This window comes from Lithobates pipiens, unplaced genomic scaffold, assembly GCF_037356315.1.
Source record: "Lithobates pipiens isolate NorthernLeopardFrog02 unplaced genomic scaffold, aLitPip1_a1.2 Scaffold_19, whole genome shotgun sequence".
NCBI classification, from domain to species: Eukaryota; Metazoa; Chordata; class Amphibia; order Anura; family Ranidae; genus Lithobates; species Lithobates pipiens.
The window spans coordinates 291660951-291688170 of NW_027507764.1; the positions used below are offsets into that span (position 1 = coordinate 291660951).

A 27220-nucleotide genomic window follows, 5' to 3' on the forward strand; every position below is an offset into this window, starting at 1 on the left:
ATTGATATGTAAATGAACTTGTTTGCTGGGTTCATGCTGCAACCTTTTGGAGACACAGGAAGTTGGTGGGAGGAGTCGGGGGTCTTCTGACTCATGTTTGGAAGCAGAATGGAAAATAATGGCGTTTGAAAGAGTGTTTTAAATTTGAACTTCAATTTTTTTAAGGTTTATACTGTAATACAGTTTTGGGTAGAGAGCAAACAGGAGGCATCCATGTTGTTTGTTGTAATATCTAGATACAGAGAGAGAGAAGCCACATTGTTCTGTAGAGTAAGCAGGAGTAATTGTGTTTTCTGTGCGGCTAAATCTGGCGACGCAGTGTATGGGCGTACAAAGGAAATGCTTGTTTACGCATACACTGTGAGGGGTAGAGACTTAATTCGGGGGGTGATAACACCTCAGGTGGAGTTTCTAGTTGAGGGACTAGATGTAGTCCGTTAATCCACCGCACAAGATGGCACCTGGTGGTGGTCCCCAAAGTAGGTGCAACGGTTTCCCTGGACGCAGGGGTAAGACGATAAGCCGATTCGAATCGCCATGGGCACTAGGAGGTCCATGCAAGGGAAGGATTGGAGGCTTCCCACAGTCAGACTGCTGCACAGTACATAAGGATCCTAGTTTTGGGGCTAAAGGCCATTAGCCCTTCAAAGATTGACATAGGTGGTCCAAGGATACTATTTTGGGTATCCCTCTGGAAGTTGATATATCGCAACTGAGGCTTCAGAAATCTGTAAGACTGAGTGAGCTGATGGATGTGTAGTACTTGCTTTTGTGATTCTCAGAGGAGGAACTGTGGTTGGAATTCTCATGCCCATTTTAGAACTTTGTGTGGCTGGTCCATACAATATTCTGAGATGTCCTTGTCTTTCCCATTGTGTGTATTTCATTTTTTTCTATCGCTAAGAGTGAAGGCAGAATTCCATTTGGTTGTTTTTAAATTTGTAATTTTTGATTTGGAACTATGAAATATCTCCCCCACATTTGTATCTAAGTGTTTGTCTCAGGTTTTAGTATTCTCATTGTTTGTATGTGGTAACAAGAAGATGTCTGAACCCACCGCGGCAGCTCTCTTACGTGTCGCCGGTGTTGTATTTTTAGTAAGAACGTGAAAGTAAGGGTTACAGAGGGTTTAGTTATTATCGGTTTTGAGGAATGTCAATGGCAATTTACCAATGTACACGAATGTTGTATTGTCTATGAAGGACAGAGTAATAACTTTTGTTTATAAGTATCTTTTCAGGTCCAAGGAGTTTCTGAAAGTGTATATGAAGGTAAAAGTATCATAGGCTATTTCACAGTTTACCCTGTGTGTTTTCCTCCAGTTTGTAATGAGGAAAAAAAGGGTAGATGAGAGTGATGAGAATGACACATTTTCAAACCAATAATACTAACTACTCTAATTCTAGCCAAGTTTGTGACAGGTGACTGGGTCGTTGTAAAGAAGATTGAAGAAGGAGAAAAGGATGAGAAGTATCTTTTAATTTATATTTTTAAAGTGTATTTTCCAACTAGCTAAGGAAGTGAACAGGACACATGGTGGGGTCTACTCTGAGTCTCCACTGAGCTCTAAGTGCCCCAGCAATGACAGCGGTGTATGAGATATATAGGCATATTGGTGTGAGGAGTTTTTGACAAACTAGTACAATCCAAACAGACACATGACAAAAGAATTTAATGAGACCTTTCTAGAGGGTACAATTTATTATAATTTTAAAAATAGCTCTGGTTCTTGCCAGTTTTGGTATTGGGATAACAAGCGTGTTTCAGCTCTAGTCTGGTATTAATGTGGATCTACAGCTTATAAGGTAATTCCCCTAAGGCAAGAGGTTCATGTGTGCTGGTGAATCTCGTCCCAGCATCTTATGTCACGGCCGATTCTGATGGCGCGAGAGAGGGTAAGAATGGCAGGGACAGCTGTAAGGGAATTGCTTGTACACGGTAGGGGCATAAGCTTATGAAACGATTGAACAATTTCTCATCCATTGAGGATGGGATGTTTTCATGTAACTGTTGAAGCTACAAGGAAGTTCCCACAGCCCAAGGGTGGTTCATGGGATTTTATAAGTAAAGATTGCTATACCTGGATCGGGGATACTGGTGACAAAGTTCAGGCCCATATGGATAAGGCTAAGAAACCTAAAAGGCAAAGCCAGAGCTATAGCTAGTGAAGGTTGGAATCTTCTTAAGGGTCTGGGAATCTGGGGGCATTTCATTTTTATTTTTGCAGCGGATCATATTTGAAGGAATTAGGGGTATATTTACTCATGTTGTTTTTGTTTCTATTCTTCTATATTCCGTGATGAGGTGTTCCTGTTGCCTGATTGGACGCGTGACCAGAGCCCGAGCAGATGAGCCCAAGATGCCGGACCCAAGAAAAAGACACAGAGGATCCCAGACCGACCAGCGACTACTACAGCTCACCATGTCATCCCTCCTGAGGAAAAGTCTACATGTCAAGCCGTGTTTTCCTTTTTATGGACTCATATGGACTGTAAGGCCAGGTGTAAGAAGAAGATCAAGATTCGAGGGACACATGGGAGCATATGACAAAAAAGGAAGGACTGTTGTGGAAAATTTGATTGTATAACATTTTATTCTAGGATGTGTGTTTTATAGTTTGCCATCTGTCTCCCTGTGTCTGGTTTGATAGAGGAGCGCTCTATCAGAGCGCACTTGGGTCAAATTGAGACCAGTGGTAAAAAGTCAGTATGAAAACCTTCTCATCGGATTTGAGACGTGTTCTCTGTGTCTGTGGATGTTTGTAGGCATCAAGCGCAATGCGCTGGGCTTTTTGCCTTCAAATGAATATGGGCATTAGAGAAGCAAAGTCTACATAACGAGATAGACATATTATTTTATCTCTGTGTGGCTACGTTATCCTTTTTGGATACATATCTGCTTTAATGAGAGGACATTGGTATCTGCCTTGTTAAAATACTTGTACCGTATGTTAACAACACCAGTAGCAAAGTCCCCGCAGATTGTCTCAAGCTTTTAAGAATCATAATGAGCTCACCCCATACTGTTTACTTTAAAAGCACTATGGTCTGTGCTCCATTCTGACTAAAAGGGGGCGTGTGCATTTCCTCTTGTGAATGCCCTCCCCTTTAATGTATGTCATTTCCTGTGATGTCATTTTCTGTACTAAGGAAGTGCTTGCCTATTGGGGGCAGGACTTCCTGTTTGTCATTCTTTGGGAGATAATAAAAGGCGATGTTGAGCCCCCGGGGGGGGGGGGGGGGCAGAAGCATGGAACTGAGAACGTAGAAGGATGCTTGAGTCTGTTCATTGGGATGAATGTGTTGGAAGGTAACCTGAAAGCATTATATCATTAAGACGGAAATGGGTGCTTATTGGAAGCACAAAGTAGGTAGTGGGGCTGTGTGCATAGCATAGCAGCCAAATTACCATGACACTATGTTGCATCTTCCATGTCTCATGTGTCCTGATGTCTATCTAGCATCTTCCATGTCTCATGTGTCCTCATGTCTATGTATTCTTCCATGTCTCACGTTTCCTCATGTCTATGTAGCATCTTCCATGTCTCATGTCTATGGAGAGTCTTCCATGTCTCATGTGTCCTCATGTCTATGTAGCATCTTCCATGTCTCATGTCTATGGAGAGTCTTCCATGTCTCATGTGTCCTCATGTCTATGTAGCATCTTCCATGTCTCATGTCTATGGAGAGTCTTCCATGTCTCATGTGTCCTCATGTCTATGTAGCGTCTTCCATGTCTCATGTGTCCTCATGTCTATGGAGAGTCTTCCATGTCTTATGTGTCCTCATGTGTATGTAGTGTCTTCCATGTCTCATGTGTCCTCATGTCTATGTAGTGTCTTCTATGTCTCATGTGTCCTCATGTCTATGTAGCTTCTTCCATGTCTCATTTCACCTCATATCTATGGAGAGTCTACCATGTCTCATGTGTCCTCATGTCTATGTAGTATCTTCCATGTTTCAAGTGTCCTGATGTCTATGTAGAGTCTTCCATGTCTCATGTCTCCTCATGTCTATGTAGAGTCTTCCATGTCTCATGTGTCCTCGTGTCTATGTAGCGTCTTCCATGTCTAACGTGTACCTCATGTCTATGTAGTATCTTCCATGTCTCACGTGTCCTCATGTCTAAGTAGAGTCTTCCAGGTCTCATGTCTCCTCATGTCTATGGAGTGACTTCCATGTCTCATTTGTCCTCATATCTATGGGAAGTCTTCCATGTCTCATGTCCCCTCATGTCTAAGTAGAGTGTCTCATGTGTCCTCATGTCTATGTAGCATCTTCCAAGTCTCATGTTTCCTCATGTCTATGGAGAGTCTTCCATGTCTCATGTGTCCTCATGTCTATGGGAAGTCTTCCATGTCTCATGTGTCCTCATGTCTATGTAGTGTCTTCCATGTCTCATGTGTCCTCATGTCTATGTAGCGTCTTCCATGTCTCACGTGTACCTCATGTCTATGTAGCATCTTCCATGTCTCACGTGTCCTAATGTCTACGTAGAGTCTTCCATGTCTCATGTCTCCTCATGTCTATGGAGAGACTTCCATGTCTCATTTGTCCTCATGTCTATGGGAAGTCTTCCATGTCTCATGTCCCCTCATGTCTAAGTAGAGTGTCTCATGTGTCCTCATGTCTATGTAGCATCTTCCAAGTCTCATGTTTCCTCATGTCAATTTAGAGTCTTCCATGTCTCATGTGTCCTCATGTCTATGGGAAGTCTTCCATGTCTCATGTGTCCTCATGTCTATGTAGTGTCTTCCATGTCTCATGTGTCCTCATGTCTATGTAGCGTCTTCCATGTCTCACGTGTACCTCATGTCTATGTAGCATCTTCCATGTCTCAAGTGTCCTCATGTCTATCTAGAGTCTTCCATGTCTCATGTCTCCTCTTGTCTATGAAAAGTCTTCCATGTCTCATGTCTCCTCATGTCTATGTAGCGTCTTCCATGTCTCATGTTCCCTCATGTCTATGGAGAGTCTTCCATGTCTCATGTGTCCTCATGTCTATGGGAAGTCTTCCATGTCTCATGTCCTCTCATGTCTAAGTAGAGTGTCTCATGTGTCCTCATGTCTAAGTAGAGTGTCTCATGTGTCCTCATGTCTATGTAGCATCTTCCAAGTCTCATGTTTCCTCAAGTCTATGGAGAGTCTTCCATGTCTCATGTGTCCTCATTTCTATGTAGCGTCTTCCATGTCTCATGTCTATGGAGAGTCTTCCATGTCTCATGTGTCCTCATGTCTATGTAGCATCTTCCATGTCTCATGTCTATGGAGAGTCTTCCATGTCTCATGTGTCCTCATGTCTATGTAGCATCTTCCATGTTTCATGTCTATGGAGAGTCTTCCATGTCTCATGTGTCCTCATGTCTATGTAGCGTCTTCCATGTCTCATGTGTCCTCATGTCTATGTAGCGTCTTCCATGTCTCATGTGTCCTCATGTCTATGGAGAGTCTTCCATGTCTTATGTGTCCTCATGTGTATGTAGTGTCTTCCATGTCTCATGTGTCCTCATGTCTATGTAGTGTCTTCTATGTCTCATGTGTCCTCATGTCTATGTAGCGTCTTCCATGTCTCATTTCACCTCATATCTATGGAGAGTCTACCATGTCTCATGTGTCCTCATGTCTATGTAGTATCTTCCATGTTTCAAGTGTCCTGATGTCTATGTAGATTCTTCCATGTCTCATGTCTCCTCATGTCTATGTAGAGTCTTCCATGTCTCATGTGTCCTCGTGTCTATGTAGCGTCTTCCATGTCTAACGTGTACCTCATGTCTATGTAGTATCTTCCATGTCTCACGTGTCCTCATGTCTAAGTAGAGTCTTCCAGGTCTCATGTCTCCTCATGTCTATGGAGTGACTTCCATGTCTCATTTGTCCTCATATCTATGGGAAGTCTTCCATGTCTCATGTCCCCTCATGTCTAAGTAGAGTGTCTCATGTGTCCTCATGTCTATGTAGCATCTTCCAAGTCTCATGTTTCCTCATGTCTATGGAGAGTCTTCCATGTCTCATGTGTCCTCATGTCTATGGGAAGACTTCCATGTCTCATGTGTCCTCGTGTCTATGTAGCGTCTTCCATGTCTAACGTGTACCTCATGTCTATGTAGTATCTTCCATGTCTCACGTGTCCTCATGTCTAAGTAGAGTCTTCCAGGTCTCATGTCTCCTCATGTCTATGGAGTGACTTCCATGTCTCATTTGTCCTCATATCTATGGGAAGTCTTCCATGTCTCATGTCCCCTCATGTCTAAGTAGAGTGTCTCATGTGTCCTCATGTCTATGTAGCATTTTCCAAGTCTCATGTTTCCTCATGTCAATTTAGAGTCTTCCATGTCTCATGTGTCCTCATGTCTATGGGAAGTCTTCCATGTCTCATGTGTCCTCATGTCTATGTAGTGTCTTCCATGTCTCATGTGTCCTCATGTCTATGTAGCGTCTTCCATGTCTCACGTGTACCTCATGTCTATGTAGCATCTTCCATGTCTCAAGTGTCCTCATGTCTATCTAGAGTCTTCCATGTCTCATGTCTCCTCTTGTCTATGAAAAGTCTTCCATGTCTCATGTCTCCTCATGTCTATGTAGCGTCTTCCATGTCTCATGTTCCCTCATGTCTATGGAGAGTCTTCCATGTCTCATGTGTCCTCATGTCTATGGGAAGTCTTCCATGTCTAATGTCCTCTCATGTCTAAGTAGAGTGTCTCATGTGTCCTCATGTCTAAGTAGAGTGTCTCATGTGTCCTCATGTCTATGTAGCATCTTCCAAGTCTCATGTTTCCTCAAGTCTATGGAGAGTCTTCCATGTCTCATGTGTCCTCATTTCTATGTAGCGTCTTCCATGTCTCATGTCTATGGAGAGTCTTCCATGTCTCATGTGTCCTCATGTCTATGTAGCATCTTCCATGTCTCATGTCTATGGAGAGTCTTCCATGTCTCATGTGTCCTCATGTCTATGTAGCATCTTCCATGTTTCATGTCTATGGAGAGTCTTCCATGTCTCATGTGTCCTCATGTCTATGTAGCGTCTTCCATGTCTCATGTGTCCTCATGTCTATGTAGCGTCTTCCATGTCTCATGTGTCCTCATGTCTATGGAGAGTCTTCCATGTCTTATGTGTCCTCATGTGTATGTAGTGTCTTCCATGTCTCATGTGTCCTCATGTCTATGGTAGTGTCTTCTATGTCTCATGTGTCCTCATGTCTATGTAGCGTCTTCCATGTCTCATTTCACCTCATATCTATGGAGAGTCTACCATGTCTCATGTGTCCTCATGTCTATGTAGTATCTTCCATGTTTCAAGTGTCCTGATGTCTATGTAGATTCTTCCATGTCTCATGTCTCCTCATGTCTATGTAGAGTCTTCCATGTCTCATGTGTCCTCGTGTCTATGTAGCGTCTTCCATGTCTAACGTGTACCTCATGTCTATGTAGTATCTTCCATGTCTCACGTGTCCTCATGTCTAAGTAGAGTCTTCCAGGTCTCATGTCTCCTCATGTCTATGGAGTGACTTCCATGTCTCATTTGTCCTCATATCTATGGGAAGTCTTCCATGTCTCATGTCCCCTCATGTCTAAGTAGAGTGTCTCATGTGTCCTCATGTCTATGTAGCATCTTCCAAGTCTCATGTTTCCTCATGTCTATGGAGAGTCTTCCATGTCTCATGTGTCCTCATGTCTATGGGAAGTCTTCCATGTCTCATGTGTCCTCGTGTCTATGTAGCGTCTTCCATGTCTAACGTGTACCTCATGTCTATGTAGTATCTTCCATGTCTCACGTGTCCTCATGTCTAAGTAGAGTCTTCCAGGTCTCATGTCTCCTCATGTCTATGGAGTGACTTCCATGTCTCATTTGTCCTCATATCTATGGGAAAACTTCCATGTCTCATGTCCCCTCATGTCTAAGTAGAGTGTCTCATGTGTCCTCATGTCTATGTAGCATTTTCCAAGTCTCATGTTTCCTCATGTCAATTTAGAGTCTTCCATGTCTCATGTGTCCTCATGTCTATGGGAAGTCTTCCATGTCTCATGTGTCCTCATGTCTATGTAGTGTCTTCCATGTCTCATGTGTCCTCATGTCTATGTAGCGTCTTCCATGTCTCACGTGTACCTCATGTCTATGTAGCATCTTCCATGTCTCAAGTGTCCTCATGTCTATCTAGAGTCTTCCATGTCTCATGTCTCCTCTTGTCTATGAAAAGTCTTCCATGTCTCATGTCTCCTCATGTCTATGTAGCGTCTTCCATGTCTCATGTTCCCTCATGTCTATGGAGAGTCTTCCATGTCTCATGTGTCCTCATGTCTATGGGAAGTCTTCCATGTCTCATGTCCTCTCATGTCTAAGTAGAGTGTCTCATGTGTCCTCATGTCTAAGTAGAGTGTCTCATGTGTCCTCATGTCTATGTAGCATCTTCCAAGTCTCATGTTTCCTCAAGTCTATGGAGAGTCTTCCATGTCTCATGTGTCCTCATTTCTATGTAGCGTCTTCCATGTCTCATGTCTATGGAGAGTCTTCCATGTCTCATGTGTCCTCATGTCTATGTAGCATCTTCCATGTTTCATGTCTATGGAGAGTCTTCCATGTCTCATGTGTCCTCATGTCTATGTAGCGTCTTCCATGTCTCATGTGTCCTCATGTCTATGTAGCGTCTTCCATGTCTCATGTGTCCTCATGTCTATGGAGAGTCTTCCATGTCTTATGTGTCCTCATGTGTATGTAGTGTCTTCCATGTCTCATGTGTCCTCATGTCTATGTAGTGTCTTCTATGTCTCATGTGTCCTCATGTCTATGTAGCGTCTTCCATGTCTCATTTCACCTCATATCTATGGAGAGTCTACCATGTCTCATGTGTCCTCATGTCTATGTAGTATCTTCCATGTTTCAAGTGTCCTGATGTCTATGTAGATTCTTCCATGTCTCATGTCTCCTCATGTCTATGTAGAGTCTTCCATGTCTCATGTGTCCTCGTGTCTATGTAGCGTCTTCCATGTCTAACGTGTACCTCATGTCTATGTAGTATCTTCCATGTCTCACGTGTCCTAATGTCTACGTAGAGTCTTCCATGTCTCATGTCTCCTCATGTCTATGGAGAGACTTCCATGTCTCATTTGTCCTCATGTCTATGGGAAGTCTTCCATGTCTCATGTCCCCTCATGTCTAAGTAGAGTGTCTCATGTGTCCTCATGTCTATGTAGCATCTTCCAAGTCTCATGTTTCCGCATGTCAATTTAGAGTCTTCCATGTCTCATGTGTCCTCATGTCTATGGGAAGTCTTCCATGTCTCATGTGTCCTCATGTCTATGTAGTGTCTTCCATGTCTCATGTGTCCTCATGTCTATGTAGCGTCTTCCATGTCTCACGTGTACCTCATGTCTATGTAGCATCTTCCATGTCTCAAGTGTCCTCATGTCTATCTAGAGTCTTCCATGTCTCATGTCTCCTCTTGTCTATGAAAAGTCTTCCATGTCTCATGTCTCCTCATGTCTATGTAGCGTCTTCCATGTCTCATGTTCCCTCATGTCTATGGAGAGTCTTCCATGTCTCATGTGTCCTCATGTCTATGGGAAGTCTTCCATGTCTCATGTCCTCTCATGTCTAAGTAGAGTGTCTCATGTGTCCTCATGTCTAAGTAGAGTGTCTCATGTGTCCTCATGTCTATGTAGCATCTTCCAAGTCTCATGTTTCCTCAAGTCTATGGAGAGTCTTCCATGTCTCATGTGTCCTCATTTCTATGTAGCGTCTTCCATGTCTAACGTGTACCTCATGTCTATGTAGCATCTTCCATGTCTCACGTGTCCTCATGTCTCAGTAGAGTCTTCCATGTCTCATGTCTCCTCATGTCTATGGAGAGACTTCCATGTCTCATTTGTCCTCATGTCTATGGGAGGTCTTCCATGTCTCATGTCCCCTCATGTCTAAGTAGAGTGTCTCATGTGTCCTCATGTCTATGTAGCATCTTCCAAGTCTCATGTTTCCTCATGTCTATGGAGAGTCTTCCATGTCTTATGTGTCCTCATGTCTATGGGAAGTCTTCCATGTCTCATGTGTCCTCATGTCTATGTAGTGTCTTCCATGTCTCATGTGTCCTCATGTCTATGTAGCGTCTTCCATGTCTCACGTGTACCTCATGTCCAGTGGCGTAACTAGAACCTTCAGGACCCCGATGCAAGAAACCATGAAGGGCCCCTCTGAACCCCAGCCAGGGCCCTTCCCTCCGAGTCCAGCGGTGGAACTCCAGGGCGTGTTCACAGGTATGACCTTTGTGAGCCCTGTAGTTCCACCATTGGTATCAGTCGTCTTTTTTATTTTATTTTTTACATTTTTAGGTGCCCCATTGGGGGACTGTTCCTAGGCAGGATGAGGTCCCTGTCCCCAGAAGAGATGAGGTCCTTTTCTCCAGGGCAGATGAAGTTACTGCCCCCAGGTGAGAAGGGGTCCCTGTCCACACGTGAGAAGGGGTCCCTGTCCCCAGGGGGAGATGGAGGGGGTAAGTAATTGTGTGTGGGGGATGGGGTCCTCTCACTCACCATGACCAAGCTGTAGGCTGCTCACTCATCCATGTTGGCCTGGGCTCCATCCAGTGTGCTGGACGGGCGATCAGCATATCTCCCAGAAAGACCTTTCATCATCTGTGTATGACGGGGGAGGAGGGGGGCTGGCAGACAAGCCTGCAGTGTCCTCCGGGCGGCTCTCATAGGGCTGTACTGCATCTGTATGCTTAAAGTTTGTTTACCCAGGAGAATTATGAAGTGCAATGTGGGCCGCACCCGGGGGGGGGCTTACTCTGGCTGGGGAGAACAGACATCGGACTGAGCGGCAGTGCATGGAGCAGGAGAGGGGTACTCTGAGGAGCCGACCAAGGACACAGGTCATGCAGGGAATGCACAACTAAAGAGCAGCCAGTGCAATAGTCGAGCATGGAGCTCTGCTAGTCACCCTCTATCTCCAGCCACCCGTGTGCATGGTGCACTGGTACCCCTAGCTGCCTTTGCTGCTGCCGGCCATATGTAGAGGGGGCTGCATGGGCCCCCTGCATCACAGGGCCCAGTTGCGGTCGCGACTGCTGCACCCCCTATAGTTACGCCCCTGCTCATGTCTATGTAGCATCTTCCATGTCTCAAGTGTCCTCATGTCTATCTAGAGTCTTCCATGTCTCATGTCTCCTCATGTCTATGGAGAGTCTTCCATGTCTCATGTGTCCTCATGTCTATGTGAAGTCTTCCATGTCTCATGTCCTCTCATGTCTAAGTAGAGTGTCTCATGTGTCCTCATGTCTAAGTAGAGTGTCTCATGTGTCCTCATGTCTATGTAGCATCTTCCAAGTCTCATGTTTCCTCAAGTCTATGGAGAGTCTTCCATGTCTCATGTGTCCTCATGTCTATGTAGCGTCTTCCATGTCTCATGTCTATGGAGAGTCTTCCATGTCTCATGTGTCCTCATGTCTATGGGAAGTCTTCCATGTCTCATGTGTCCTCATGTCTATGTAGTGTCTTCCATGTCTCATGTGTCCTGACTCCTGATGTCTGCTTAGCGTCTTCCATGTCTCATGTGTCCTCATGTCTATCTAGCGTCTTCCATGCCTCATTTCTCCTCATATCTATGGAGAGTCTTCCATGTCTCATGTGTCCTCATGTCTATGTAGTGTCTTCCATGTCTCATGTGTCCTGATGTCTATGTAGAGTCTTCAATGTCTCAAGTCTCCTCATGTCTATGTAGAGTCTTCCATGTCTCACCTGTCCTCATGTCTATGTAGAATCTTCCATGTCTCATGTCTATGGAGAGTCTTCCATGTCTCATGTGTCCTCATGTCTATGTAGCGTCTTCCATGTCTCATGTGTCCTCATGTCTATGGAGAGTCTTCCATGTCTTATGTGTCCTCATGTCTATGTAGTGTCTTCCATTTCTCATGTGTCCTCATGTCTATGTAGTGTCTTCTATGTCTCATGTGTCCTCATGTCTATGTAGCGTCTACCATGTCTCATTTCTCCTCATATCTATGGAGAGTCTTCCATGCCTCATGTGTCCTCATATCTATGTAGTGTCTTCCATGTCTCATGTGTCCTGATGTCTATGTAGAGTCTTCCATGTCACATGTCTCCTCATGTCTATGTAGAGTCTTCCATGTCTCATGTGTCCTCATGTCTATGTAGCTTCTTCCATGTCTCATGTGTACCTCATGTCTATGTAGCATCTTCCATGTCTCACGTGTCCTCATGTCTATGTAGAGTCTTCCATTTCTCATGTCTCCTCATGTCTATGGAGAGTCTTCCATGTCTCATGTCCCCTCATGTCTAAGTAGAGTGTCTCATGTGTCCTCATGTCTAAGTAGCATCTTCCAAGTCTCATGTTTCCTCATGTCTATGGAGAGTCTTCCATGTCTTATGTGTCCTCATGTCTATGGGAAGTCTTCCATGTCTCATGTGTCCTCATGTCTATGTAGTGTCTTCCATGTCTCATGTGTCCTCATGTCTATGTAGCGTCTTCCATGTCTCACGTGTACCTCATGTCCAGTGGCGTAACTAGAACCTTCAGGACCCCGATGCAAGAAACCATGAAGGGCCCCTCTGAACCCCAGCCAGGGCCCTTCCCTCCGAGTCCAGCGGTGGAACTCCAGGGCGTGTTCACAGGTATGACCTTTGTGAGCCCTGTAGTTCCACCATTGGTATCAGTCGTCTTTTTTATTTTATTTTTTACATTTTTAGGTGCCCCATTGGGGGACTGTTCCTAGGCAGGATGAGGTCCCTGTCCCCAGAAGAGATGAGGTCCTTTTCTCCAGGGCAGATGAAGTTACTGCCCCCAGGTGAGAAGGGGTCCCTGTCCACACGTGAGAAGGGGTCCCTGTCCCAGGGGGAGATGGAGGGGGTAAGTAATTGTGTGTGGGGGATGGGGTCCTCTCACTCACCATGACCAAGCTGTAGGCCGCTCACTCATCCATGTTGGCCTGGGCTCCATCCAGTGTGCTGGACGGGCGATCAGCATATCTCCCAGAAAGACCTTTCATCATCTGTGTATGACGGGGGAGGAGGGGGGCTGGCAGACAAGCCTGCAGTGTCCTCCGGGCGGCTCTCATAGGGCTGTACTGCATCTGTATGCTTAAAGTTTGTTTACCCAGGAGAATTATGAAGTGCAATGTGGGCCGCACCCGGGGGGGGGCTTACTCTGGCTGGGGAGAACAGACATCGGACTGAGCGGCAGTGCATGGAGCAGGAGAGGGGTACTCTGAGGAGCCGACCAAGGACACAGGTCATGCAGGGAATGCACAACTAAAGAGCAGTCAGTGCAATAGTCGAGCATGGAGCTCTGCTAGTCACCCTCTACCTCCAGCCACCCGTGTGCATGGTGCACTGGTACCCCTAGCTGCCTTTGCTGCTGCCGGCCATATGTAGAGGGGGCTGCATGGGCCCCCTGCATCACAGGGCCCAGTTGCGGTCGCGACTGCTGCACCCCCTATAGTTACGCCCCTGCTCATGTCTATGTAGCATCTTCCATGTCTCAAGTGTCCTCATGTCTATCTAGAGTCTTCCATGTCTCATGTGTCCTCATGTCTATGTGAAGTCTTCCATGTCTCATGTCCTCTCATGTCTAAGTAGAGTGTCTCATGTGTCCTCATGTCTAAGTAGAGTGTCTCATGTGTCCTCATGTCTATGTAGCATCTTCCAAGTCTCATGTTTCCTCAAGTCTATGGAGAGTCTTCCATGTCTCATGTGTCCTCATGTCTATGTAGCGTCTTCCATGTCTCATGTCTATGGAGAGTCTTCCATGTCTCATGTGTCCTCATGTCTATGGGAAGTCTTCCATGTCTCATGTGTCCTCATGTCTATGTAGTGTCTTCCATGTCTCATGTGTCCTGACTCCTGATGTCTGCTTAGCGTCTTCCATGTCTCATGTGTCCTCATGTCTATCTAGCGTCTTCCATGCCTCATTTCTCCTCATATCTATGGAGAGTCTTCCATGTCTCATGTGTCCTCATGTCTATGTAGTGTCTTCCATGTCTCATGTGTCCTGATGTCTATGTAGAGTCTTCAATGTCTCAAGTCTCCTCATGTCTATGTAGAGTCTTCCATGTCTCACCTGTCCTCATGACTATGTAGAATCTTCCATGTCTCATGTCTATGGAGAGTCTTCCATGTCTCATGTGTCCTCATGTCTATGTAGCGTCTTCCATGTCTCATGTGTCCTCATGTCTATGGAGAGTCTTCCATGTCTTATGTGTCCTCATGTCTATGTAGTGTCTTCCATTTCTCATGTGTCCTCATGTCTATGTAGTGTCTTCTATGTCTCATGTGTCCTCATGTCTATGTAGCGTCTACCATGTCTCATTTCTCCTCATATCTATGGAGAGTCTTCCATGCCTCATGTGTCCTCATATCTATGTAGTGTCTTCCATGTCTCATGTGTCCTGATGTCTATGTAGCGTCTTCCATGTCACATGTCTCCTCATGTCTATGTAGAGTCTTCCATGTCTCATGTGTCCTCATGTCTATGTAGCTTCTTCCATGTCTCATGTGTACCTCATGTCTATGTAGCATCTTCCATGTCTCACGTGTCCTCATGTCTATGTAGAGTCTTCCATTTCTCATGTCTCCTCATGTCTATGGAGAGTCTTCCATGTCTCATGTGTCCTCATGTCTATGTAGCGTCTTCCATGTCTCATGTTCTTTCATGTCTATGGAGAGTCTTCCATGTCTCATGTGTCCTCATGTCTATGTAGCGCCTTCCATGTCTCATGTGTCCTCATGTCTATGAAGAGTCTTCCATGTCTCGTGTCTCCTCATGTCAATGTAGAGTCTTCCATGTCTCGTGTCTCCTCATGTCTATGTAGAGTCTTCCATGTCTCGTGTCTCCTCATGTCTATGTAGAGTCTTCCATGTCTCGTGTCTCCTCATGTCTATGTAGAGTCTTCCATGTCTCGTGTCTCCTCATGTCTATGTAGAGTCTTCCATGTCTCGTGTCTCCTCATGTCTATGTAGAGTCTTCCATGTCTCGTGTCTCCTCATGTCTATGTAGAGTCTTCCATGTCTCATGTGTCCTCATGTCTATGTAGCGTCTTCCATGTCTCATGTCTCCTCATGTCTATGGAGAGTCTTCCACATCTCATGTCTTCTCATGTCTATGTAGAGTATTCCATGTCTCATGTGTCCTCATGTCTATGTAGCTTCTTCTATGTCTCATATGTCCTCATGTCTATGTGTCACATGAGACTTGGAAGATGCTACATAGACATGAGGACACATGAGACATTCTACTTAGACATGAGGGGACATGAAACATGGAAGACTTCCCATAGACATGAACTCAAATAGCAAAGAGTTTATATAAATGTATTTTTAGACATGAGGAGACATGAGACATGGAAGACTCTCCATAGACATGTATTTTTTTCAAAGGCTTGCTAGTTTGAGCATTAGTTATGTTACATGTGCTTGCAATAAAGTTGCAAATGTTTTAGAATTCGAATATTTCTTGTACAGTGAATGCTCTTTTTAAAGGACCATTATACCTAAAAAGATATTCAAGATATTCAAGATAATGTCACAGAAATTCAAGTAAGCATACATTTAAAGAAACTTAGGTGTCTAACATTATATCATTGTCTCCATTGTTATTATTAGTCATTATTCTTGTCTTAGCAGGGATAGTATTCTGTAATGGCAGTGTCTCCCAAACCAATTCTCAGATACCACTAACACGCTTTTAGATCTCTTTCCATAGGTGGAAGCACTAGAAAGCGTCTTTATTACCAAACCAATCAACACCATTTTGTCTGGAAGTCTGGAAAACATGGTCGTTTTTGAGGTTTAGAGACTGGGAACACTGTTTTGTGGGAATACGGGGTAGGAAGTTAGCTATGTATGTAAAAATTTCTCCCACAAATCACCTCTCTCTCTCAAATGGGTATTATTTTGATATTTTCTTGAAACTTTTACTTACCTTTAAAAGAGGACATTCTCTTTCATATAAAGGATTTTGTAATTTACCTTTGCCGGCTCTTTAAAATGTTACTATTATGCTATGCTTGACTATATGTGCAATAGTTTTAAAATATCAGTTTCATCAAAATCATCATGAATATATGTTTAACTGATAAATGTTTGGACATAGGCCTGATGCCCATTTGTTGTAGGTGACACTTGAAAAGATATCCTAGTTACAATGATCCAGTCTACAGTACATACTTATAGAACAAACGCAGTTATATTGGGACTTTCATCATTATTGCTGTAAGGACTGGTGAATGTTTCAACACACTACATAAGATGGCATAACTGTGCTGTAAAAAAAAAAAAAACACCATTCTCAAGATTTTTTTTTTCTTTTTTTTATCAAACAAGTAAAACTACAGATCTGAATACAGTTAAATGGCTGTTAATACATATAAATGAGTATCAAGACACTTAAACCATTTACTGAATGTCTATCTAAAACAATTCTCAGCACTGATATTTAAGTTACATTTTGGTATTTGTGAATTCTGTTGTATTTGATGATCTGATTATTGTGATGTGGGTAACAAAACACTGGTGAGTTTGACCTGTATTTAGGCATCTTTCAGAAAAGATAAAATGTTCAGTGTTAAAACATACTATATAGGAAAGAAATTTTAAATAACATGGTGTGAATAGCACAAGAATGTCGAGTCCCACAGACCTTAGACAATCAAGTCATTATCTAAAAGAGAAGAATGGCTTGTTGCAGCTGGTAAAACTTCCCAATGTATCAGTGAGAGTGAGCATGGGAAGAGTTTATGTTGTCTCTCTGAAAGTTTCTACCTCAACACCAATGTTTATCCAGGTAATTGCAGACCCCATTTTACATGTAAAGTAAGCTACAACTGGCAACCTAAATGAATATTTAATATCTAATTTTCTTGGATCTTAAGATTTCACATCTTAAAGATTTGTTCCACCCAAAAGCAAGGCTTTGGCTTTAGGAAACTGTCCAGTGGTTTTTCGTGTTTTGCTCGCTCAAGCACTGAGATCTTACCCCTTAGTTTCACACAAATGTATGGTTGCATTAGCCTCACCGATACCCTTAAATTTCCTGCTCAGAGTACTAAGTACTAAGCAGTTTGTAGACAGGAGAAGTCTGTGTGAGAAATATTATTATATGGCTAATTCGGGCAGGACCTCCTATGAGTGGGAACATAAAAACTAGGACAACCATATAAAATTTACTTTGTTCAAAAATCTGAAATGCTGATCCAACAATGGATTGCTGAATCGAGATATGGATAGATTTCCTGAAGCACAAACAGTGTCATCTCCTAGAAAAAAACAGGGAAGTGGGAGTTCTAAGTATCACAGTATATATGTGCTATTCACCATCATGTTAAAAAAAGTCTTCTATGTTTATCTCACTGAAATGAGATGTGAGATGTAAACTATCTTAAGACATTGATGCCTCATATAAATTTACTGGTTAAGAAAACTGACATCCAAAGAGGATATGGTATCTTGTAGATATTTTACACAATGCAAATTTTTGACGTCTAATCCAATTGAACTGGATCCAGTATATATATATAATGCAGTAAAAATATGTAATTTGCTATAATTCTGCCAGACATGTATCAAGACTTGTATTTCAGAAAATGGAGTGTATTTCCATATAGCTCTTTGAAAATTACACAAAATACTTAGGGACTTGGCTGACTTCACGGATAAAGAAAACTTTAACACCATCCCGGCGCAACAGAAGATGTTAATAATGACTGGCATCAGTGTAAACCTGAATCCACTGCAACATTGGTTTTATTGTACTTTTTCTGTGGCACTGTATGAAACAAATCAAACACAAATTGTGACAAACCATCCATCTTGTGACATATAAGCTATTTACTAGGTCTCAAGCCTGCAAGTCACTCAGTTCTGTGCATTACAAAAAAAAAGGAAACCTTGATAAAACATAGTCCCAAATGGCGAGCGTAGGAACTGGGCCGTTCCCAAATTCTTTGAAGTGCTGTGCTGCAAATTGTTCTGGCTCAGTACAGTAAAACCTTGGTTTCCTACTGACTTCATACTGCTTCCATCAATATAGGATACCATTGTAAAAACAGCTTAGTTCAGTTACAGAGACAAAACCTTGGTAATACTGCATGTCTCGCTGTCACCTGAGGGATCATTTGTGAGTATGCTCTCAAATTTGATTTCCACTGTGTATTGTCTGAGATATGAAACATTAGCAGGGCTTATAATGGAATGCATTCAGCATTTCAGCAGAATTGTGCAAACCCGTGTATGTTTCTCTGCAAATATTTCCTAGCTGTGCTGTCTTCATTTTTTTTTGTCTTTTTTTTCATTACTATTATTTTAGTGTTTTTTTTTTTCATTTTTACATGTATATAAAGTGTACTAACCAAAGTTCATAGCAGCCATATTCGTAGCATTGTGAGTTGGATTTAAAAAGTTACCTTTCTGAATTTTTATTTTTATTTTTATCTTTTTCCTCCTTTGTGCAAGATTGAGGACTCTATACTCTTGTTCTTTTGCTCATAGAGTTTTGGGAAGAATTTCTTTTATCTGAGTCCTCTGAGTAAAGAAACAAAAACTCCACAAATAAGGCTCCAGGTATGACTCTGTGCATCTCTCTAACGCTTTCTCTTCTAGCCCACGCTGGTTGAAATTGGCCTCCCAGGATTAGATCCATATAATTCCTCTGTCTCCATGTATTAAGAGCAAATGTTATATGTGTAGCAAAGGTTCTATATCAGAATGTGCAGTTGAGTCTCTCTTGAGAAATTACAGGAATAGTCTAGGAAGCCTGTTTCATCCATTCCTACAGGCCAGAGACCATAACTTGGAAGGAAGGCTGCACATGTCTGTGCCGAGGGCTGGCACTAGGGCTTACACACGGACTGGCACAGCTTGCATCCACGCCACCTATTGATGGCAAGTAGGCATGGTGGAGGATGGGTAGTTGTAATGATAGCCGTCGCTGTATGCTGTTAAGAGATAAAAGAAAAAGTTAAAATTCTTATGGTCGCCTTTGGGAGAGCATGTGACAAGCTGATTTACAAGCAGGAGATTGTGGGAGATAGAGGAAGAGTGTTGTCACCCCATAACAAAGTGCCCAAACAAGGATTTTTTTTCAGCATCACAGCTTATATTTTTTATGAAAGCTAGCTATTAAAATAAAAATAAGCTTGCCTTTTATCAAAATTAAAATGTATATCAGATTTTATTGGTTGAGTTCACATTTAATTAACAGTTCTTTGAATTGCAGTGCTGGAGTACATTTCTTATACTGTATGCCCTGCCTCTGTGCATGGAATCGTACATCCAAATATTCCTTTAAGAGCAATATCTGTCAGCAACAACTGCCTGTGCTTCAGTTTTCTACATCTTAACTACTTTTTAATAATTTGGGGTAATTTCCCTTTTTGCATTGTTTGAAGGAAAAAAAAATAAGTGCAAGGTGTGTTGGTGGTTCCGCGCAAGTGGCTGAATAATTAAAGATCTGTTGCCCCTACAGATACAAACACCTAGGTGGAGTACAAGATTTAGTTGAGAGGGATGGAGGTGTGGCACTGTTCACAAAAAAAAAAATGGATTCCCAGTATGCTTACTGCTGCTGTTTTAAATAAACTTAAGTGTATGATCAATACTATATAGATAAACACTGCTCATATTAAAGTGAATGGTGCTAAAGTATTGTGCAAAATAAAAAATATATAATACTTTCAAAGTGACAAGTGCTCTTATTAATATGTGCTTCAGCCTTTAAATTCAATACATAGTAGCCAAATAATACAGTCATTGTAAGTATGTACATATATATGCAGTCCTTCAATACATAAAAAATATATATCCCCAAAAAAAGTGACCGGTGCCCTTCAAAAAGTGACGCTGGTGCTCTTCAGTCTTTTGTGTTGGTGCTCTTTACAGTGCCCAGTGGCGTAACTAGAACCTTCAGGGCCCCGATGCAAGAAACCATGAAGGGCCCCCCTGAACCCCAGCCAGGGCCCTTCCCTCCGATTCCGGCGGTGGAACTCCAGGGCGTGGTCACGGGTATGACCTTTGTGAGCCCTGTAGTTCCACCACTGGTATCAGTAGTTTTTTTTTATTATTTTTATTTTATTTTTAGGTGCCCCATTGGGGGACTGTTCCTAGGCAGGATGGGGTCCCCGTCCCCAGAAGAGATGAGGTCCTTTTCTCCAGGGCAGATGAAGTTACTGCCCCCAGGTGAGAAGGGGTCCCTGTCCCCAGGGGAGGTGGGATTCCCTGTCCCCACATGAGAAGGGGGCCCTGTCCCAAGGGGGAGATGGAGGGGGTATGTAATGGTGTGTGGGGGATGGGGTCCTCTCACTCACCATGAACAAGCTGTAAGCCGCGCACTCATCCATGTTGGCCTGGGCTCCATCCAGTGTGCTGGACGGGTGATCAGCATATCTCCCAGAAAGACCTTTCACCATCTGTGTATGACGGGGGAGGAGGGGGGCTGGCAGACATGCCTACAGGTCCTCCAGGGAGCCGGTTGTCATAGGGCTGAACTGCATCTGTGTGCTTAAAGTTTGTTTACCCGGGGGAAGTATGCAGTGCAGGCCGGACTCCGGGGGCGCGGGACTCTGGCTGGGGAAAACAGACATCGGACTGAGCGGCAATGCATGGAGCAGGGGAGGGGTACTCTGAGGAGCCGGCCGAGGACACAGGTCATGCGGGGAATGCACAACTGAAGAGCAGCCAGTGCGATAGTCGAGCATGGAGCTCTGCTAGTCACCCTCCAGCCACCCATGTGCATGGTGCACTGGTACCCCTAGCTGCCTATGCTGCTGCCGGCCATATGTAGAGGGGGCTGCATGGGCCCCCTGCATCACAGGGCCCGGTAGCGGTCGCGACTGCTGCACCCCCTATAGTTACGCCCCTGACAGTGCCCCTATAGGAAATGCATATTGGGAATCCATAAATCTTTTGTGAACAGCGCCACACCTACATCCCTCAACTACAAAAACAGAGTGCACCTAAACCAACACATATTATGTTCCTCACGTTCACTGCACCCCCTTTCCCCATATATAAAATAAAACTTTATAAAGACATAGCATTAGTGTACAAAAAACTAAAAATATGGCTGGGAATCTGCCACTCCGGCAGGCTAGGAAATTTAAATTAGGCTATATGGAAGGGATTGCAGCACAAAAAACTTAGACAAAGTGGTGCTCAGGCTACCATACTTGGGAGTGGTTATAGTGTAGTTTTTGTTCTTGTAGTGAAAGATGGCAGCTGACATCTGCTATCATCTGGAGCTGCATTGTCAAGTCACTGTACAATATCTTTAACTATTGTGTCTCACACATTACACTCAAATGTTTTTCAGGATAAAACCTGTCTTGTCTCTCTCTCTTATTTTGGGGTCTAACCAAGCTGCATAGATACTGTCCACCCAGTAAACAATATTTGTGCTTATTGTGTCTCAGATAATGCACTCTAATTTGTATTAATAGAAAGGCTGCCTTTCTATTTACTGCCTATTCAAGTGTTCTTTGCAAGGGAAGTTGCAATTGCAAGGGAATTTGTCCCAAAGCTTAGTGAAAAAAGTGAAACGCTGCCTATTCCACCATACAATCACCCACAAGCAAAGATGCTGTTTATTTTTTATTTTCCTTGCAGGTGATTGGGTATTCTTTGCAAAGTGAAACTTCACTACATTCACTAAACTCTGGAGAAAAACTCCTTCCAAAGCACTGTATAATCTGACATGTATTTTTTTGTAGCGTGAACACGTTCTCTTTCTCCTGTGGCAGACATTTGAAACATGTAAGAAACATCTAACAACTGCATCAATTAGAGGACACGTCCAACAAAATGCTATGTTATAGGATTGGTGGGACAACAGAGATATATCATAGCGACAGGCATGTATGTGTACACCAGTGATTCTCAACCAGGGTTCCGTGGAACCCTAGGGTTTCTACAGAGTTTGCTAAGGGTACCTTCAGCATTGGGCAATTTCTGCCTCTCGGATAAATTCCCACTGACACCACTGATCTTTTTAACTATTTGTAAGGAGGTAATTCTTCCCAATTACCACAACTGTAAGGACCATTCTTCCCACTGACCATTACACTAATGTATCTTGAGTTGTAGACTTCTAATTTTTAGCAGGGGTTCCCTGAGACCGGAGAATTATTTCAAGGGTTCCTCTGTGTTGAGAAAGACTGGTGTACACTGTCGGTCGATATCCTGTATTTTATGTAAGATGCTTTTAAAAAACATTGTCCCCAATAAAATAATTTTATTTTAATTTTGAATTGTAGCAATTTCCTGATAGGAAGTGAGGGAAAACAAGGGCATAGACTGTAATAAATTCCTGACAGGGGCTCCAACCCTTCAAACATCTTTTCAAAACAAAAAAATAAAGTAAGACTTTTGTGCGGTTACACTTTTTTTTGTACAATCCCCCACCAGTCCTATACGCACTTCTCCCCAGTCTAGCACTTTGCATTCAATCCTATGGAGGGCAGCAGAGTACACATTGTACATAGGATTATATGGAAACTGCAGATTGCACATGGTTTTTGACAAGTGTCTGTGTGGCCTCTTTATAATCCCACTGGGTTCGGGATAGATAAGTAAAAGGCTAGGCATGCACATTAAGATTTCTCTTGTTTAGCCTTGTGGTGTCACATGTGCGGGTGTTGACCCACTGATATAAGCATAGGCATGACCCCAACTGAAAGTGACTGCTTTCCCGAAGGGTCAAGTCTAAGGGAAAGCTGGTGTTCTGCCCAGGACCCCCAGGCCTTTTGGGTGACCCCCAGGTCAGCCAACAGGTACTCATAGACACAGAGGTGGAGGGGTGCCCATAGTGCAGAAGAGGTAGTCAACTATGAGAGAGGTGACTGGTACTAGACTATAGCCGACTGAGTGGTAGAGAACTGTAGAAGATTGCTAGAGACTCTTGCAGACTGAAAGCGACTGCAACAGGCTGGTGAAGACTGAAACAGACTGGTAGAGACTGTAGCAGACTGGTAGCAACTGTAGCAGGCTTGTGAAGACTGAAGCAAGTTGGTAGAAACGGTAGCAGACTGGTATCTTGTGTAGCTGACTCATAGGGAATGAAGCAGACTCTTAGAGACTCCTCCAAACTGGTATAGACTGTAGCAGACTGGTAGAGACTGTGGCAGATGAGCAAAGACTGTAGCAAACTGTTAAAACTGTTAAAAATGTTGGCAGACTGGGGAAGCTTGGTTGCCTTGAGGACTGTCAGGATCAGTGTTTGAGCAGGGACAGTGTCTCCAGCTCGAGTATAAACAGACTTGCTTGGCACATGACAAGTCATGCAATTCGCCCCATAACATGACCACCATGCTCTGGGCATAACTTGGAAGCATCTGTGGCTGTGACAAATGAAGGAGACACCTTAAACATAAGGGGTTGTGACAAATGAGCAGAACAAGAGAAATCAATAGACTCCCATATCCCCCATTCATACAGAACCGTGTGGATGGAGAAATCTCCTCTGACAGCTGCTGCACCAATGGCTGTCAGACACTGCTCAGCTGAGAATTTTTTGCCTGACTCAATTTTTAGATGGAGATTTGTCAAGCCAGTTGCTGCCAATAGAGCCACCCATGGTGGAGACTGACTGATTCAGAGGGAGCTGCTGACATTTGAGTCATGTATAGCGTATGTACAGCATACAACTGGAATGAGAGCTGGAGGATGGAGCTACATAATAGGTGTTAAATGCACTTAAAAAATGCTAGTAAGTTGAAACTTTTAGGTGCATTTCTGTAACCTACAATTTTTAAAATGTGTTTTTTCTCCCATTCTTTGCATCTCTCAATTTCTAAGAATAGTAGATACAATACTTACTGTTCTGGTGAATTAATATCTTCTATGGAATCTTTGTTAGTTCTGGATGATTCTATAGTGTTCCACTGTGAGGGACTATTTTGATCATGATGATTTTTTAAAGCAACCTTTTCACCATCTGTAAAAAAAAATTTTTTTTAGGTTATACATACTGTATAAACAGCATACAGTATCTACATTCTTTTATTTTTCCTACACCAGCACACCACTAGAGATCACAACCTTTTTCTGCTATCTCATTGTGACAGAAAGGTAAAGCAGCAGCAAGCTAAATGGAAACTTTTAGTTTCAATCAAGGTCCATCCAACATCCAGCCCCTACCTAATACAAATATAACCCTAATAATATGCAATTAACCCCTTCTTTCCATTTTTTTTTTATTTAAATCATTTTGTCTGTTGATTTTTTTTTTTTATTATTTGATTTATTCTTTTTTTATACATTTCATTAAAAAAACCACAAAGAAGATCTTATCTTATTTGAAAATGTACTTTTCTTATTATTTCTTATTTATGTTTTATGGTAAAACTATGATTAAAAGCTGTGCTTTAGGAAAGCCTTTCTCAATCAGGTTCTGTGGCATCCTGGTTAAGAAAGGCTGTTAGATCCAACCGCAGTTCCGCTTCGCTGAAGTACATCGGTACAGCAGGACCTTAGTTGGGACAGTGCAGTGTAGAGCAGTGGAAGGGGGAGGAGGCTTCCTGAGCTGTCTTCCTCCCCCTACAGGGCAGTACCTGGTATGAGTGCAAGGTTGTGTGTAGGACCACACTCCCTGAACTTGGGCAGCACCTCCCACAGCATTGTGGACAGTAAGAGAAGAACAGTCCTGCCCTGGGGCTTTGATGAGAGGAAAGCAGAGCACAGAGGGGATCAGAAGGGAGGATAGGGGTTGGCTTTAGCAAACAGAGTGGGGTACAAAGGTATTCCAACGGGGGGGGGGGGGGGGGGTTAAGGTGTAGAGGTGAGCAGAGAAGAAGATTTTTGGGTACAGAGGTGAGCAAAAAGAGAGTGAGCAGAGAGGGGGGTTGGGGATACAAAGGTTAAAAGACAGAGGTTTGGTGGAACAGAGGTGAGCCAACAGAGGGTTTTGGGTACAAAGGGGAGCGAACAGGGAGTTTTGGGTACAGAGGTAAGCAGAAAAGGGTGTTTGCAGTACAAAGGTGAGCAAAAGCGGGGTTTGGGCTACACAGGTAAGCAGAGAGGGGGTTCGGGGGTGAGCATAGAGAGCGTTTGGGTTTGGGATACAAAAGTAAGCGGAGAGGGGGATTTGGGTACAGAAGTAAGCAAAGAGGGAGTTTGGGGTAAGGAAGTAAGCAAAGAGGGGGGTGTGGAGGTGAGCAGAGAAGGGGGTTCAGGGTACAGAGGCAAGCAGAGAGGGGAGGTTTGGGGTGAGCATCCAAAACTGGAGGTTCACATCTATGCTGCTGCATGTAAGTCTATTCATTTCAATGGGCTTCCATACCTGCAAAAAACAGGGCCTGACCCTTTTTTTAAAATTGCACTGCAGCGAAAACGCACTGTGTTTGCCAATGCATTGGGGTGTGATTAGGAGTTAATGACACCCCTGTGATTATGTTCAAGAGCAGCAAATTTGTCTGCATGTTGGAAATACGCACACAATTCCCTGGCTCAGTACTCAGTAATGTGAACCAAACCTTAAACTGGGATGCCTCAAGACTGAAAATACTAAAGGGCGCCCTGACTGAAAAAATGTTGAGGAGCACTGCTGTAGAATGCAATGAAATCATATGAAATCTGATCTGGTATACGTGAACAATGTATTATTACTACAGTTGCTCAGTTTAAATTTATTATAGAAATCTTGTCATTTGTATTTTTGCCTAACTAAAAGTTTAAACTACTAATAAGTGTGTAAGCTATTTTGATGTTTATAGTGCATTTTTATATTTTATTATTTTATTTATACTGTAATATTCAACATAAACATGCATTAATTTTGAACTTATTTGAAATGTGTTGGATTTTAATGACATAAGAATCAAAATAAAATAAATATATACTTTATCTCTAAGAAAACAAAAACCATGGCCCAATACCTCAATTGCAAATCGGTTTATTGAATTTAACCATGTAACCCGCAGACTATTTTGCTGGCCAAAGACCAGAGCACTTTTTGTGATTCGGCACTGCGTCGCTTTAATTGACAATTGTGCGGTCGTGCGACGAGGCTCCCAAACAAAATTGATGTATTTTGTTCCCCACAAATAGAGCTTTCTTTTGGTGGTATTTGATCACCTCTGCGGTTTTTATTTTTTGCACTATAAACAAAAAAAAGCGTAAATTTAGAAAAAAATTTATTCTTTTTTGCTTTTTGCTATAATAAATATCCCCCAAAAATATATATATCAAAAAAAAAAAAATTCCTTAGTTTAGGCTGATATGTATTCTTCTACATATTTTTGGTAAAACAAAATTGCAATAAGGGTTTATTGATTGGTTTGAACAAAAGTTATAGCGTCTACAAAATAGGGGATCATTTTATGACATTTTTATTCATTTTTTTTTTTTAGTAGTAATGGCGGCGATCTATCTCCCCACATCTTTCTATTACTTACTGAAAGTATATTTGTTGCATATTTTTTCTCACTTCCTGTTTTGTACTGTAAACCAGTTTCTTAGACCTGCCTGGGCTGTGCACATTTCACTTTAATGGGCCTTGACTTTTAATTTTAAAGGATATGTGTGATAATAGGTTTTTGGCTTGTCCAATAATGAACAACACACCATAGTTAAAAACAATGGAGTTGATTTACTAAAGGCAAATCCACTCTGCACTACAAATGCACTTGCAGTCGTCGTAATTCTGAGGGGAAGGTCTGAAATGAGGGGAAGCTCTGCTGATTTTATCATCCGATCATGTGCAAGCTTTATTTCTGATAAACTATTAAAAGCTACGGCGCGTTGGTCATTACCACTGCTTATACGGTAAATAATTCAGTATTATAACAGCTAAAAGATAGAAAAACAGAGAATTGCAACCAATTAGATTCCAGCTGTCGTTATAAAAATATAAGCCTGTTTCATTCTTCCTTAAAGCTAAATATATTTACTGTAGGGTATGATCAGCCTTACTAAGCATATGTCAGTTAGTTTTCATCAGGACTGATCCTTAGAAAATCGGGATTTCATCTGAGAACTGGATCCCAAACCATTAACTGATGTTCCATTATGCTATTTATGTAAAGGAATTCCTCTTTATCTTTTGAGTGTGTATTTTTCAGTGCATATGCTAGTTCTCTACTAAATAGATGACCATTGCGACTATTGTTGACTATGTGTTACTTACAACTGAATATTTAATGTTATTTTTCCATGAAAACAGGAAATGGAGGTAGCAAATGTGTGTATGTGTGTCAATGGGTTTTCATGTGCACAGCCTAATTGCTGTTCCC

The 27220-nt window shown here is 42.7% G+C and overlaps 1 protein-coding gene across 2 annotated transcripts in view; it reads right to left on the reverse strand.

The window, feature by feature from the left end:
• Nucleotides 1–18411: 18411 nt before the first annotated feature.
• The window catches only part of GABBR2 (gamma-aminobutyric acid type B receptor subunit 2), a 984619-nt gene continuing 975810 nt past the window's right edge, over nt 18412–27220 (reverse strand). For both annotated transcript variants that reach the window (XM_077492007.1, XM_077492008.1), the window contains exons 18-19: nt 23808–23925; nt 18412–18934 (exon numbers count right to left, since the gene is read on the reverse strand). In XM_077492007.1, coding sequence (XP_077348133.1) covers nt 18769–18934; nt 23808–23925 — 284 coding nt within the window. In that variant the 3' untranslated portion in view covers nt 18412–18768. The remainder of the gene's footprint in view (nt 18935–23807; nt 23926–27220) is intronic.